The sequence below is a fragment of the Orbicella franksi genome, chromosome 7, assembly GCF_964199315.1.
Source record: "Orbicella franksi chromosome 7, jaOrbFran1.1, whole genome shotgun sequence".
NCBI classification, from domain to species: domain Eukaryota; kingdom Metazoa; phylum Cnidaria; class Anthozoa; order Scleractinia; family Merulinidae; genus Orbicella; species Orbicella franksi.
Genome location: NC_138151.1, coordinates 14,725,316 through 14,740,427, shown reverse-complemented (window position 1 = coordinate 14,740,427; position 15,112 = coordinate 14,725,316). Strand labels below are relative to the sequence as shown.

Here is a 15,112-nt window from a genome sequence, read left to right as displayed (position 1 = left end):
CAATACGTCACGCAACACTCGCAGTGTCTAAGTATCTAGTTTCAAGCCTAATTCGCAATGTCATTTACATCACAATTAATAATAATATTGATAATAATAATCAACTTTATTTGCAGAGGGTAACACAGAACAGTAGATACACTGAAAAACCAGTGACCCTCATGTAAATATTTACAGAATAAAAAGATAAACTATAAGCCTCTCAAACCATGATTAAAAGTTTTAACTTTTAATCATGGTTAAATAATATAAAAAGATTCCTCATATATGCAACCATACTATAAAAAATTAAAATGTAAGACTCACTAAAAGTATTAAAAATCAGAACATTGGATTAAGTCTAACAATTAAAACAAGAAAATTAAAAATTTCGATAATAACTAAAAATGGTCCAGGTCATTATAACTGTCCATATTATAACTGTCCATAAAATGTTTACAGATGGATTTTTTTGCAGCATATAAGATTAGGTTGGCTCTTAATGTGGGTAAGTATCATATTCCAGAAGCGGCTTGTTGATACTGAGAAAGAACTGAGAAAGTTCTGTCTCCAATTTTAGTTCTTGGTCTCATTGCAGCAAAATGTATCCCATTGCTTCGATGTTTGAAGGTTCTGCTGTGAATTTGCCGTTAGCGCTGTTTCCACAACTAGTGGCGTTGTCAGGGTAACCTCCTGTACCGAATCCGATTCTTGAATCACAAGTGTAACAGTCATTTTGGTTGTTACCAAGAATTCCAATCCTTGCTTTAGGCCAATCATCGCCGGAGTCGCTTACAACATTGAAGCCTTCCCTGTTACAATTGGTCTGTAAAGAAGCCTGTGAACCAATCAGCGACTTCCACGTATCACGACCCAGTGACGTGTTGTGGTATTTCCCGTCAGCAATCAATGAGTACAGAGAGCTAGCAGACTTCTTGAAAGCAATGAACTTATTCTGTTGGCCGATCTTCATTCCAAGACAGATCTTGGAGAAGGGAGTGTTCCAGTAGGTCGGTAACTTGGTCTCTTGTAAGTCAAACCCAGTCTTTCCTGCTTCAAGGTTGAATGATTCGTTGTTGCTCCAGAGTTTAGAATCGAAGTGAAAAGTTTTCTATGTTTCAATAAAAAAAAAAAGATCTTATCAGACATTCTCGTAAATGGAATCGCCTTACTGTATTAGGTGAACCTGTGAAGCAAATCAAGATACAAAATAATGGCATTTGAACTATTCAAGGATGCGACACCCCAGGTTTGAATCTGCCAAGCGGAAGATGTAAAACTGGCAATACAAAAAAAAACTGGTCTATACCTGCGCGCCATTCATCTTGATGGCCAGCGTCCATCCACCCCCACCACATGCGCCAAGGCTGGTCATGTAACAAAACACGGCAGTCTTCTCAGAGCCTACTTTGAGTAAGTAGGCGCTGTTTTGTTTAGACCTAAAAAAATCATGATAGTAAAAATTAGACTACAGAAACATCAGCAGAATCTTTCAAAGGCACTAGCCTATGTGCGAGGCCCTTCAATACATTGCCAAGAGGCGAATGCAGGCGAATTCAAATGCATGGGACCCAGAATTCGTTTTGTTAAAACTGAGTTGTTCCATCGTTTGCCAATCAGAGGGATTAGCTAAGTTAGTTAGAAGGTTAATTAAGGACTTAAGAATTATTTACATAAGTCCGAGTGAGGACTGAGAACTGGCGACCTTTAACGCTTTTGAATTGCGATTACAAAATGGCGACAAAAGCTATTGCGAGCCGCATCAAAACTTTCCTGCCAAAACTTGTTTCTGACGATCAAACCGGCTTCATTAGAGACAGATTTATCGGAGAAAACATTCGTTTAATAGACAGCGTCATCAAATTTTCAAAAGCAAACAATATGCCGGGACTGCTCCTTTTTCTTGATTTTGAAAAAGCCTTTGATACCGTAGAGTGGCCCTTTATTCGTAGAACCTTCCAATACTTTGGTTTCGGCCCATCATTGCTGAACTGGTTAAAAGTATTTTACTGCAATAGCGAAAGCTGTATTTTAAACAATGGTTGGGCAAGTCATTTCTTTGAGCTCAACCGGGGAGTTAGGCAAGGTTGCCCTCTGTCACCGTATCTATTCATTCTCTCTGTAGAAGTACTCGCCAATGCAATTCGCCAAAAAAAAGATCAACCTCGTTCCCAGGGTCTCTCATCTTACCGCCCCCTTGACCGAGCGAAGAGAGACCCTGGTTGGGTCTGGTCACGTGTCTCCCAGAATCTGGGAGATGACAATTAAATTATTGAAGGGATGGGCGGCCTAGTAGGAATTTTGTCTATACTTAGTCTACGGGAGTTCGGGAAGTGTTGTAACCAAAGAACGAACCAAGAACGATATGATGTTCTGCGGCAATGTCAGGCGGTAATATTCTGCAAACTCCAAGGAAAACTTATCCATCATCCGATAGCGGAAATTCAAGTCGCTGATGGTTGTATGGTTTAGTGAAGGACATTACATATTGTAAAAATCTCCTCACGAAGGCGAATGGAGAATTACGCACCGCAGCCGAGGCTGTGTATGGAAGATGTTTGACTCATCTTTACCTCAGAATGAAGTGTAGGTCTTGCTACCGGTGATTAAATAATTTTAGAGAATTCAGGGCCTTTTAAATGATCACTGAAAGCCAAAGTCACTTCGAAAGGAGCGAAAGGGTGAAAAGATTTATTGAAGTTTCACCGCGCCGTCGGCGCCCTGAACTTTGCAGAGCGCGAAGGGTATAAATACAGCCAACTTGTCGCGGTATGCATTTCGCCGTTGTTGCTGATAAAATGGATTTATCTTCGAACGAAAGGACGCTAGAAAAAGAAAAATATAATCTTTATTGTGTCGTTAATAAATTAGTGTACGTGACGCCAACGGTTCGAGAGAATTGTACACATTTTCATTTAATTTTCGATCTCTCGACCTTTCTTTGCTTCAAGCGTGTTTCTGAGGGGCATTTTTTGTGTCGTGTTATTAGAAGAAATGGAAATTATAAGTAGAGCGGAGTCGTTTGATTATGTTACAGCATATTTTTAGAGGTCGTAGGTCTGCATGGTTTCTGCTGTTAACAGCACGTTGCTTCTCAGAGTTTGACACCTCTGTAATTTGCCATGCCGTGCTTATACTTTGTTTAGGTTCGTTTCTATTGCAAGATATGTTTTAAGGCTCTAAGTATTAGCTCTCCAGGGACAAAGATTAAAATATTTCGTGAACATATTGCTTACTTGCATTCTATATTGTGACACCGCAGGTGACGCCGGGCCCGGCTATTTGATTAGAATTGTTTGCAAGCACAGTGCGTTGCACGAATATCATATTTATCTTCGTCCAGCTTTTCTTCATCAGAGACTGCCGTAGCTTTACTTTGAGAAAGCTATACGTTCTCCTAGAGACGTTCTTATGTTTTTTGCATCAATTTGATCGAGTGCATTCAAAACTGAGGAGAAACAACAATTACTACAGGATGAAATTGGGCTACTCGACGTCCACAGTTGAAATATGAGTGACTTTCCATAAATCCAGTGGGTAAGACGGCAACACTGAAAATCACGACCACAAATTGCCTCGAGACAGACTTGCTTAACCTTTACTGAAGTAAACGCTGGAACAGACATTATTCGAAATTTCAGCCTGAAAGCTAAGTATTGATGAACGCCACGGGTGATGTGGCGGTCGCAGCGCGCAACAAAGCTCAACGCGACAAACTGCTGATTACAGAGGACCCCTCCCTGATGTTCTTAATTGTCAAAGTGGCACGTGACCAGACCCAAGCAGGGTCTCTCTTCCCTCGCTCCAGGGGGCGGTGAGATAAGAGACCCTGGGAACGAGGTTGAAAAAAGATATTCGTGGCATAATTGTAAAGGACAAAGAAATTAAACTTGGCCAATATGCAGATGACACGACCCTTATTTTAGACGGTTCCGAAGAATCCTTTCTAGAATCTTTGAAGATAATAGACTATTTCGGTGATATATCCGGCCTCAGACTTAACAGCAAAAAGACAGAAGCTTTGTGGATCGGTGCAAGTGCGGATTGGGATTTTAAACTTTGTCCTGAAAAAGACTTCAAATGGCCAAAAAAAAGTCAGAGCATTAGGGGTATGGTTGTCAACAGACCCTAATGTAACTATATCTTTGAATTACAAAGATAAAATAGTAAAAATTAAATCGATTCTGGGATGCTGGAAACTTCGCAGACTTGGCCTTTTAGGTAAAATTACTGTTTTAAAAAGCCTCAGAGCTTCACAACTGGTATATATTTTTTCTCCTCTGCAAACAAATCATACAGCAATAAAGGAGATAAATGTAATGTTTTACAACTTCTTATGGAATGACAAAGGCGACAAAATAAAAAGAAAGGTAATGATTAATGATTACTCAAAATGGGGACTTAAAATGATTGATATAACTTCCTTTAATAGATCTCTCAAGGCCACATGGATAAAGAAGTTTCTAGATGAGGAAAACTGTGGAAGCTGGAAAAGATTTTTTGAATCAGAACTTGAAAAATATGGAGGTGAAGTAACTCTAACTGGAAATCTAAACATAAAAGACAATCGTAACATTATTAAAGTATCAGATCCTTTTTTCAAAAACATTCTTGAAATCTGGTCAGAAGCCAATTATGAAGAAAAGATTGTATCAGATTATCACTTTCGGTCATCGCCCTTATGGTATAATTCACTTATAAGAGTTGGGACTAGACCAGTGTTTTTTAAAGAATGGTTCCTCAAAGGAATAACAAAAGTAGAACATTTAAAGGATGTCTCCGGAAAGTTTCTCTCGCTCACTGCTTTCCAAACTATACATGACCTGACAGCCCGACCTTTAGCCTTTCTTGGAATCATTTCCTCAATAAAACTTCTTCAAAGATATATACCCCATAACATCAGAACCTCTATTGAACATGAAAGTTTCTTGTCAAAATTTTTGAAAAGCAAAAAACCTAGTAGACTAGTATATAAGGAACTTGTATCAGGAAAAAGTGAACCACCCAACCAAAGTCAACAAAAGTGACAGGAAGACGTCACTCTCACAACAAAACAAGAGCTCAACTGCAAAGAGGTTTACCAAATGGCTTTTCAATGTACAAAGAGCACAAAACTTCTAACTTTCAATTTTAAATTTCTTCATCGAAGAATATCAACAAACAACTTCTTGAAAAAAATTGGTCTCGTCGATAGCGAGAAATGCACTTTCTGCGAAAGAGAAACAGAGAAACTTGCACATTTATTTTGGGCTTGCCCAAAAACTCAATATTTTTGGACCAATTTTAAAGTATGGCTACAGTCTTGCCAAGTCATTGCCAAAGAGACACCCTTAGAGCCTGATACTGCACTGGGTCTAAGGCCGGATAGCTCTAAACATAAACTCCAAATTAACTTCTGCTGCTTAAATGCTAAATATTACATTTGGCTATGTAGACAGAAAATATGTTCTCCAAAACTAAATGATTTATTACTGTATTTAAAACATATCTATGAAATGGAAAAAAATACAACTACAATCGCTTTAAAAAAGTGGAAGCCTCTTTTGCCTCTTTTGTAATCTCTTGACAGTTTGACCCTAGTCCCCTGAAAACGAAAATAAAAATGAAAGGAAAAGAAACAAGGCGCATATATACCATGCATATTTTCTGTAATTCGCAATTCGGAATTTACATTACTGACAGGAGTAAACGGGTATGATCTTGCCGTGCTAGAATTGTAAGTAGCGCAAGTAATCCAATTATGTTGTATTGTAAGCGGTGTAGGTATTAGTATTGTTAGTAGCGTGAGTATGCGTATTGTATAGAGTAAGTGTTAGTATCGTAAGTGGCGTAAGTAACAAGTTTTTTTGTAAGTAGTGTAAGTAACTACATTAATATTGTACTGTAAGCAGTGTAAGTAGCAATTAATTAAGATTAAAAAAAAAAAGAGTCTTTGAGGACACCCTTGATGCGTATTCAATTTTATCTTCAGGGGCACACAACGAGCTAATCTAGAACCATCAGTGATGCTTATGAAGGAACCAACCAATAAGCATTTTAAAACAGTTTCGTAAGATACTAGTTAGTCTATATCTGCTTCTGTTTTCCAGCAGCAGCGTTTCAGCTTTCTCTTTCCAGCAAATGATTCTTTGTCAAATACCATACCAAACTACACGTGCCTTGGAAGGAGGGGTGGTTTCTGGACCATATCTATACCTAACGGGGTAAGGGGTCATCGAACAAGTTCTAACCAACAAGAAAGTACAACCGATGGCAAAGACCCGGTTCCCAGCTTAGGGTAAGGTTAGTGAGGGATCAGTGCCCCTGGATTTCCTTGTCGGTCAAAACTTAGCGGGAGAGCAGATGTATAAAGAAACAGATTTGTTCTAGGCTTCTAAATCTTTAATTCAAAACGAAAATTGTATGAAATCAACCCGATGATGAACGCAACTTGATCGTCTTTTTGCTATATTATACTGTAATTGCATTTTATCTTTGTTTTCTTTTTCTTTCTTTTTTTTCTATTTGTTTTTTCATTATACCTTTAATGAACTATTTCGAGGTTTTTCTTTAATTTCAAGGTAAAGCTTTTGCATTTTGTCTGTATATAGGTTGGGATCTGGCCATGGGATTTTGTATTCTTTGTCTTCATCAATATGGCGAGAGCAAATTACTTACAAGTTCTTGTCATAAATTTCCTTGCACGTTGAACTATTCAAGTCTGCTAGATCTAAAAGAGACAATATATTATTGTTTGATAGTGACGTCATTCGGATTTAAAATATACGGCAAATGCCAAACAATATCTGGACGTATTTACACGTTTAACCATAAAAACTAGGTGTGTAAATATAAATCAATGTGAAGAAATAATTTATAATTCAGTCCTTCATAATTTTCCCTTGGCAATTATCTATTTTTATAGTCCTTCTTTGCTGGCCCAGCCTTTTTGACTGTGTTGACAACTGGTGTTCCCGTTTTGTCACTTTTCAACAAAAAAGTTGGGTAATTAATACCTTGAAGTTCATAATTAACAAGCGAAAAGCCCGGCCGTTTGCTCAAAACAAGTCGTGTTTTTTAGGCAACGAGGAAAGTTCTTAAAACGTCATTTGAGATTTGCGTAATAGTAACTGTTTACTGTTATTACTGAAAATAGACTCAAAAAACTCTTCACTGCTACCATTTTACCTCCCCACTTAGGTCCGGTCCATGTTCGGTGACAGGAACATGTAAAGGTTTGTTTTTCGTTGTCGGGTAAGCAAGAACCACCATTGAGACATCCGGTGGTCAAACATCCCTGAATAAAATTAACTGAGAATAAATATCCTGAGAATTGCAAACGGAAAGGTTAACGTTGATCAATATAGAGAATAAACTGTGAAGTAATATGTAATTTTAAGTGACAGAATAGACCCAAGAATTTACTTCTGCGGATTAGACCTAGAAGTCCCAGAAGGGTATTATTAGAGAACCAATCTAGGCAACTGAACGTATTTGAGCTCCGGGAACGATTAACTTGACCGTAGGAACTACGAAAAAATCATCCCAGTTGCTCTGCCGACTGAGCTCCGAGCGTAGATGAGAGCAATGGAAGTCGAGGGTTATCAGGTGTAAAATTTGTAACCAGGGTAATTTGAAGGGTGCAGTTATATTTCTCAAATTTTTAGTTTGTCTTCTACCACTCGATCCTGCATAGCACAATATTCCATATATCAAAAAGTAATCTTTATTTAATAATAATCACAATAGTAATAATATTAATATTAATAGTAATAATAATAATAACTTCATTTACGTGTCAAATGTATTTAGCACTATTAAATGTGCTAATTGGAGACACTGTAAATAAATAAACAAATATTTCAAATATAACATAAACTGAGCTTTTTTAGCTTTTCAAAATAACCAGTTTTGGGGGCCAACTGAAACATTGAGCCAGATGAAAGCTTTGAAATTAAAGAAACCATCTTCAACTGTTTGTTCAAAGCTGATCCTGTACTCTACATTGATCTAACTTTAATTTAATCTACTTTTATTTATTCAAGTACAGCTACTTTGTTATCCATAGAGTCCAAGGCACATTCAATAGGTTTCCTGACAAACGGCACAATTCCGACAATAATTCAACATATGATAATTATATAGATAAAAGACTCTGACGTGTAATTGCAATGGATGATATGTTATCCATGGCAGCAGAATTTTAGCAATAAAACATTCCCTTTTCGGTTTAAAATCAAACCGTGTCTGGAGAAGGAAGGGAAGAGAGCAATGACATGGAACTTCGCTTAACAACGATGTCTTCTTGAATAAATAAGTTTAAAAAGTGGAATGTAACAGAACAGGAGCTATTCTTAATAGTTCAGATAAAACTAATTCAATATAGTTCACCCTCAACAGCAACGCCAACGTAACTCCTATCTCATCATGAAGAAAGGTGTTGTTTTCGTTGGTGAGTGAGATGTCGTGCTTGTTCAGTTCACAAGTTCCTTTGCCGTCCTTCTTGGATGACTCTTGTAGTTTGTAGAAGTACACCAAGCGTTTCTCATACATTGTAATTTGCTGTATTTTTGTTCACACTAACCTCGACTTGGCGCCATTGTTTGCTGGAATGCAGGAAAGGTCTATTAAGGTGATTCCTTAGTATTGCATTGCGCATCCCTACAGCGCACGATTTTCGTGTCATTAGCGCGCACATGAGCGCGTGCACGTGCAAAACGTAAGAGATTTCCCTCAAACTAAGCTCGATAGCGAAATAGAAGCTCCTTTTCTCTCAAAAGAGCACGGTGATCCCCGATTTTTTTTAGGTTTTTGCTAAGAACAGTCTAAAAAAGAACATATTTAAAGAAGAAAAAACGTTTGACAGTAGAACGTGATTTTTTTTTTTTATGGAAAGTAGTTCCGTACTGAGTGTATTTTGGTCAAGGCGAGGACTTCAAGCTAACCACGGAACTGTCCGAAAAAGTGCAATATTCCCACAACAAGGCAATCAAAAACGGCTTAAATGAAGCAATACTGCTTATGTGAGTGAAAGAAGCTTTACTTTCAAGATAAAATTTTGTGTCTTTCAAGTAACCAAGACTTAATTCTGTATGAAGGTGATTCGAATTTTTAATGCGCAACCAGTAAAAATACCCCATTTTAAGATCCTGCTGACGCGTAAACAAGCACGGTGATCCCATTTTTTTATTGCATTTTTTTAATGTTCATATCATGAATGTTAATAATGCCAAGTTTCCAAAAAAAGTTTGATAGTAGAACAATTTCAAGGGAATTACCTTCAGCGTGGGACGAATTACCCACAGACTTTAGGAGAGAAAATTCCCTTTCGAAATTTAAAAGGTGTTAAGCTGCGTCTTTGTGGCCAAATCTAGTATCATGGCCCTTACATGCAATGACTTTTATAGTTGATAAATATATTTATCAGTTGGTTATTAAGTTTCTGTCAATTCGTTAGTTATTTATCTACTTATTAATTAATCAATCAATCAATCAAACCATACATTAATAAATTAATAAATTAATAAGTAAATAAATAGGTCGTGGTTCAATGAAAATCCATATCCGAATACAACCGTATTTTTTACAATAATTATTAATAGTTCGTATAGTGTGATCGTCCAGGTGAGGGTAGTTCTAAAAAGAACTGTTCTTTTCAGAACTACCCTCACCCGGACGGTCACACTATACAGACTACTGATACTCCTGGGTTCAAACCATTTACTATGATAATTATTAATAACTTTAATGATGGTTTTTTTTTCGGTTATTTGTATTTTACGATGCACTTGTCAACTTGATGGTACTTTATGGTACTTCCATACTGATCGGCTCATTGAATCCGCTGGGCGCACCGTTACCATAATTACCGGGGAAAAATTTTCATTTGGCGTCCAGGTTACCAATTTTAGTAGCTTAAGGATGGAATACTTGAACGGGGTGAGGGTAGTCAATTCGTTTATTTTAGAGAGCTTTTGGACTAGAGGGTGTTTAGAGGACTAGGCACCCTGGTTATGAAAGGAGCGCTTGCTTAGGAAAATACTTTACATTGAAGGCAATTGTTAAGAGGCAGGGGGGGGGGCTTATCGAAAAGGGGTTAGAACTCTCATCATTGAAGGAAGTGTACTGTTCAGTGGAAACTAAATTAAAGTGAGACATTAAGATTAGCGCTATCGAGATAATCAGCTTTGTTATCGTTAACCAGCATCAGTTTCATCACTGTCATTCCCGTTGTTGTAATCGTTAGGTTCTGTACCCGATTCTAGTTCTTGGTCTCATTGCACCAAAATGTAGCCCATTGCATTGATGTTTGCACCTACTGCAGTGTATAAGCCATCAGCGCTGTTTCCACAACTAGTGGCGTTGTCAGGGTAACCTCCTGTACCGAATCCGATTCTTGAATCGCAAGTGTAACAGTCATTTTCGTTGTTACCAAGAATGCCAATCCTTGCTTTAGACAAATCAGCGCTTACAACATTGAAACCTTCCCTGTTACAATTGGTCTGTAAGGAGGCTTGTGAACCAATCAGCGACTTCCACGTATCACGACCCAGTGAAGTACTACGGTATTTGCCGTCAGCAATCAATGAGTACAGAGAGCTGGCAGTCTTGTTGAAAGCAATGAACCTATTCTGTTGGCCGATCTTCATACCAAGACAGATTTTAGAAAAGGGAGTGCTCCAATAGGTCGGTAACTTGGTCTCTTGTAAGTCAAACCCAGTCTTCCCTGCTTCAAGGTTGAAAGATTCGTTGTTCCACCAGAGATTAGAATGGTAGTCAAAAGTTCCCTGGGTATTAAAAAAGACATAATACCATCTCACACGGCACAATATACATACAGCTGTTGCTTGGTCTTCTATCTAACTAAAATTATTTCTGGATTCCATAGCTTAGATAGATGAACGGAACTGGACCAATCATACCTTGGCGCCGTTCATTTTGATAACCAGCGTCCAACCACCTCCCCCACATACGCCAAGACTGGTCATGTGACAGAACACAGGAAGACTCAAGTTACCTAATTTCAGTATATAGTCCTTGTTTCCAGTGGACCTTATGAAGCAAGTAAATGATGTAAGTAGTATGATAACAACCAAAGAGCATCGGCCTGCACACATTTTCTCACTTAATTCTCGCATTAATTTACACACCTTAAGTTGCACTAACACCGAGCTGTGGAAGCTAGCACTCGGCACATTATCGTTGTACTGTTTAAATGAACGTGACAAAATCAGAACGATTTTGGAAAATTATGCATGCCGATTACAAAAGATGTGCAATTTCGCTGGAAAGCTTTTGAAAATTGGCAGTTAATAAAGGTATGTTCGATGGAGTCTTCATTTCCACAATATAAACAATCACTATCTTGTTTGATACCGAAGCGGCATAATTCTTTCTTGGTGACTATAATCCTATGTAAGAATTTGTAAGCTTTCCAGTGAGGAGTTATTCAATGGTTCAATAACGTTAATTATACTAATCAACGCCTGTCTGTTAAGGAAACTTTATTTCACCTTTTTCCCACCTCTTCAATTGAAAACAAAACGCTGTTAAGAAAACTCAATTATACCATGTTGTATATGCGCTATTACATATACACCAGCAAACTCCACAATAGATCAATTACTCTCTCTGATTTTGTCAGTAAATTAAACACAAAATATAGCGTTGAAAATGTAGATTAAAATTCATCTAATAGTTAAATATCATAAAGAAGATGCTCCTTCAAGGGCAGCGTTGTAGTCTAATCAGTTAGTTTTATTTATTTAGTGTTTTAAGGGTAGATATCTCTTTTCCCTTGCGTAGGTGGTATAAATAATGATATTGGAACATTTAAATAGAACTGCATTGGAATATTATGTTTTTTGGTCTTGTAAGTAGTTTATATGTGTACTTGACAGACACACCATGTTGTAAATAATGTTTGTATTTTGAAATAAAGCATATGCCGTAAAAAAAAAAGATCATCTTCGTGGTCTGGAAAAAAAAAAAAGATGAACAATTTAAGAAAGCCAGTACTTACAATCTCTGCTCGTGGGTTTCTTTACACGTCGGAAGTTCTAGAAATAAGAAATTATTATCTATTAGATCTTAACAGCACCCTGTGAGCGTAGTAATATTCGATCTTCCTAGAAAAAAATAGCTAACAATAAAGAAGAGAAGGGTTTTCTAGAGAGATCGAAGGTACCTTCTCGCCTGTTCGAAGGGGTAAAAATTCGGTTCCAAGCGCGAAACTTTTTCGAGCCTCAGAGATATGCATGTCGATCTCTGAGTAAATAGGTCTCATTCGTGGCCTTGACTTTTCCTGACAAGTTTTGTTTTCTAGAGTAAATTTTCTCTCGCCGAGAAATCTTGTTGAAGAGCTTACTTGACACTGTTTGAGCAAGGAATTCACGAAGCTGTCAAAAAATTCCTCATGTCATGTCACGATAACTGTCCTTAAACAGAAAGGTTTTTGGCAAGCAACTTTTGCCAAGAAAACAGCTTGTGAACGTCTTGTTTTGTCACCTGCAAGCACGCGACGCTTGAATACAAATTAAAGAAAGTAAAAATAGAAAATAAAATTTCATACAATACACACAAAATAGATGGAATCCAAACTAAATATAAGAAAAGGTAGAAGGTTAAAGCCGGCTATGTAATGAAGTTAGCTTGAGTGACTTCCATTCAGTTCCTCGATATTAAAAAAAATACATATTTATTACTAAGGAAACCTTTTTTGTTTTGTTTATTCTCTGTTACCTTTACTTTCACATCTGTCTCCAGTCCAAGATGGTCGGCATGAACAGGAAAAGGTTTGTTTTTCGTTATCGGGTAAACAAGAACCGCCATTGAGACAGCTGGTCATCAAACATCCCTGAATAAAATTGATAACATCAACACGTTGACAAATGCAGATCCAAAAACCAAGTTGTACTATCTTTAACAATTATTTTACAATAGGTAATTTTCCAGTTACCTTGTACCTCTGTTTCAAAACGAATCTTCGTGCAAAATCTTTCATATGGAAATGAGTTTAATTTGTATGAAAATGAACCTGTCGGGGGAACATTTTGACAAGACTCGTTTTGACACAGAGGTAAAACAAAACTCGGAAATGGCCTATTCCATGAATTTAATTTTTGACTGAAACTTCGGTCAAGTTCATTTCTGTTTATAATTGAATATAATGGAAACAAGAAGAATTGGTAATTATCACAAGCTGAGTTCCAAACCGATAGAGATACGTCCAGACTATAGCTAGCACTTCAAACGTAATAAATTGTCATTTAGACTGCTTGAATTTAAAGCTAAATTACCTTGAGCAGCAGCGAGAAAGTAACTCCCTGCTGATTATGAAAGTTGGTGTTTCCATTGATGAGGGAGATGTCATGCTTGTTCAGTTCACAAGTTCCTTTGCCGTCCTTCTTGGATGACATCTTGTAGTTTGTAGAGGTACACCAAGCGTTTCTCATACATTGCTGGCTGCACGATAACAAACTGGGAGAATCAAACCGTTTGACAACGTATCCCTTAAGCTGCTTATTTTCCCGGGTTGTGAAATATGATGAACGAGAAAAGGTAGCTGCTTCTTCGGCAGAGAAAACGAAACTAGCTTGAAGTAGTAAAAATATAAAAACTTTCTCACACGCCATTACTCTGATCGGACTCATTAGAAACTGCGAGGTTTTAATGAAATGCTAATCCCTTTTATCTAACGGCGATGGGTTTTTTTTGCTTAAGGTCATTCCCCAGTATTGCATTGCGCATCCCTACCGCGCATAATTTCATGCGTGATTAGCGCGCGAACATTAAAAAATGGCGGCTTTTTCTTTACGGCTGGATCTCGCCATAGAGGTAAATCGTCATTTTCTCGCAAACGAGTACGGTGACCTATCATTTTTTTCTGTTGTTTTGAATTGAGTAATAAATGTCTCTGTGTAAAGTAAATATGGACCAATTCTCAGTGTAGAACAAAAAAGAATCGTCGGAAACGTGAATTTAGCAAGCAATCTTGATTACAATCATGGTGCTATTATAAGGATTTATTGGGTATACACAAGGTGCTGTTGCTCCTAAACGAACATGGGGACCCCTCATTTTTATGTCAAAATTTAAGTTCCCATAATATAAGAGAGGCGCGGTGGCCTCATGGTTAGTGCGCTCGCCTCCGGATCGAGCGGTTCGGGTTCGAGCCCTGGCCGGGGACATTGTGTTGTGTTCTTGGGCAGGACACTTTACTCTCACAGTGCCTCTCTCCACCCAGGTATATAAATGGGTACCGGCGAACTTAATGCTGGGGTAACCCTGCGATGGACTAGCATCCCATCCAGGGGGGAGTAGAAATACTCCTAGTCGCTTCATGCTACAGAAACCGGGATAAGCTCCGGCCTGATGGGCCACTTGGCTCGCATGCAGACTTAACCTTAATATAAGCAATCAATAGGCAAAGATTCACAAAAATCTCAGTGCAGGTTCTACTTCAGTGGAATGACCTTAAGGCCGTTGGCGCTAATTGTTTCTGCGCATCCTTACTACGCACCCAAATCCACGTCACACATCAGCGCACGCGCTAAGTAATGAAATTACTAATGATAGGGCAGATGGTCATTGCTATAGCTTTGCCTGGATGCAACGATCTTGGACGTTCGGTGACCCCTATTTTTCTTTTGATGGATCATTTTTCTCTACCAAGTTTCTACGTCTAGCGAAAAAATGAAGAAAATCCATCGATTAGAAGTTCAATATTTTTGCAAAATGCGCCATCAAAATCCGTTCTTTTTAGCTCTTCGTTGATCTGTGCGGCGGTTTCAAATGCCTCTTGAAGGGATAAGCTTTGTGAAAACGTTGACAACATTTTGGAATTATTAACGCAACGGATTCACTTATACAAAATATTACTAGGATAGCGTCTCCGTTGATCCATCTTTGATATTTTTAGCTTAAAACCCTAGAGACCAGCTGATTTACGCGCCCCAGTTTTTCAAAATCAGACTAGTTTTAAACGAAGTCCGTGACACCATTTTTTTTTCTTTGCTGAAACAAGTAATTCTTTAACTGCCAGCAGGAGAAGTTTGAAGAAAATTTACCGAGTAGAACATTTTCGCGCGAACGCCCGTAAGGTCATTTCACTGAAATAGAACCTGCACTGAGATTTTTGTGAAACTTTGCCTAT

At 38.0% G+C, this 15,112-nt stretch overlaps 2 protein-coding genes across 2 annotated transcripts; both read right to left on the bottom strand.

The window, feature by feature from the left end:
• Nucleotides 1-402: 402 nt before the first annotated feature.
• LOC145493071 (putative skeletal organic matrix protein 5) lies at nucleotides 403-1,537 on the bottom strand. Its single transcript, XM_081472474.1, has 2 exons — nucleotides 1,289-1,537; nucleotides 403-1,090 (listed from the first exon to the last, which is right to left on the bottom strand). The coding sequence occupies exons 1-2, from the start codon at nucleotides 1,352-1,354 to the stop codon at nucleotides 569-571; spliced, it is 588 nt and encodes a 195-aa protein (XP_081328600.1). The 5' UTR covers nucleotides 1,355-1,537; the 3' UTR covers nucleotides 403-568.
• Nucleotides 1,538-10,035: 8,498 nt separating this feature from the next.
• Nucleotides 10,036-13,592, bottom strand: LOC145493064 (uncharacterized). The gene is made up of 5 exons (XM_081472468.1): nucleotides 13,257-13,592; nucleotides 12,700-12,814; nucleotides 11,981-12,017; nucleotides 10,881-11,010; nucleotides 10,036-10,745 (listed from the first exon to the last, which is right to left on the bottom strand). The coding sequence occupies exons 1-5, from the start codon at nucleotides 13,590-13,592 to the stop codon at nucleotides 10,233-10,235; spliced, it is 1,131 nt and encodes a 376-aa protein (XP_081328594.1). The 3' UTR covers nucleotides 10,036-10,232.
• Nucleotides 13,593-15,112: the final 1,520 nt, after the last annotated feature.

What these genes read in the sequence shown, in the direction of transcription:
- LOC145493071 (XM_081472474.1), bottom strand. Translation starts at nt 1,354, where the DNA reads ATGACCAGCCTTGGCGCATGTGGTGGGGGTGGATGGACGCTGGCCATC. An exon ending in TCAAGATGAATGGCGCGCAG is followed by an intron (nt 1,091 to 1,288) that starts GTATAGACCAGT and finishes ATTGAAACATAG; the next exon opens with AAAACTTTTCACTTCGATTC.
- LOC145493064 (XM_081472468.1), bottom strand. Translation starts at nt 13,592, where the DNA reads ATGGCGTGTGAGAAAGTTTTTATATTTTTACTACTTCAAGCTAGTTTC. An exon ending in CTTTCTCGCTGCTGCTCAAG is followed by an intron (nt 12,815 to 13,256) that starts GTAATTTAGCTT and finishes AATTTTATTCAG; the next exon opens with GGATGTTTGATGACCAGCTG. An exon ending in TCAAAATGAACGGCGCCAAG is followed by an intron (nt 10,746 to 10,880) that starts GTATGATTGGTC and finishes TTTAATACCCAG; the next exon opens with GGAACTTTTGACTACCATTC.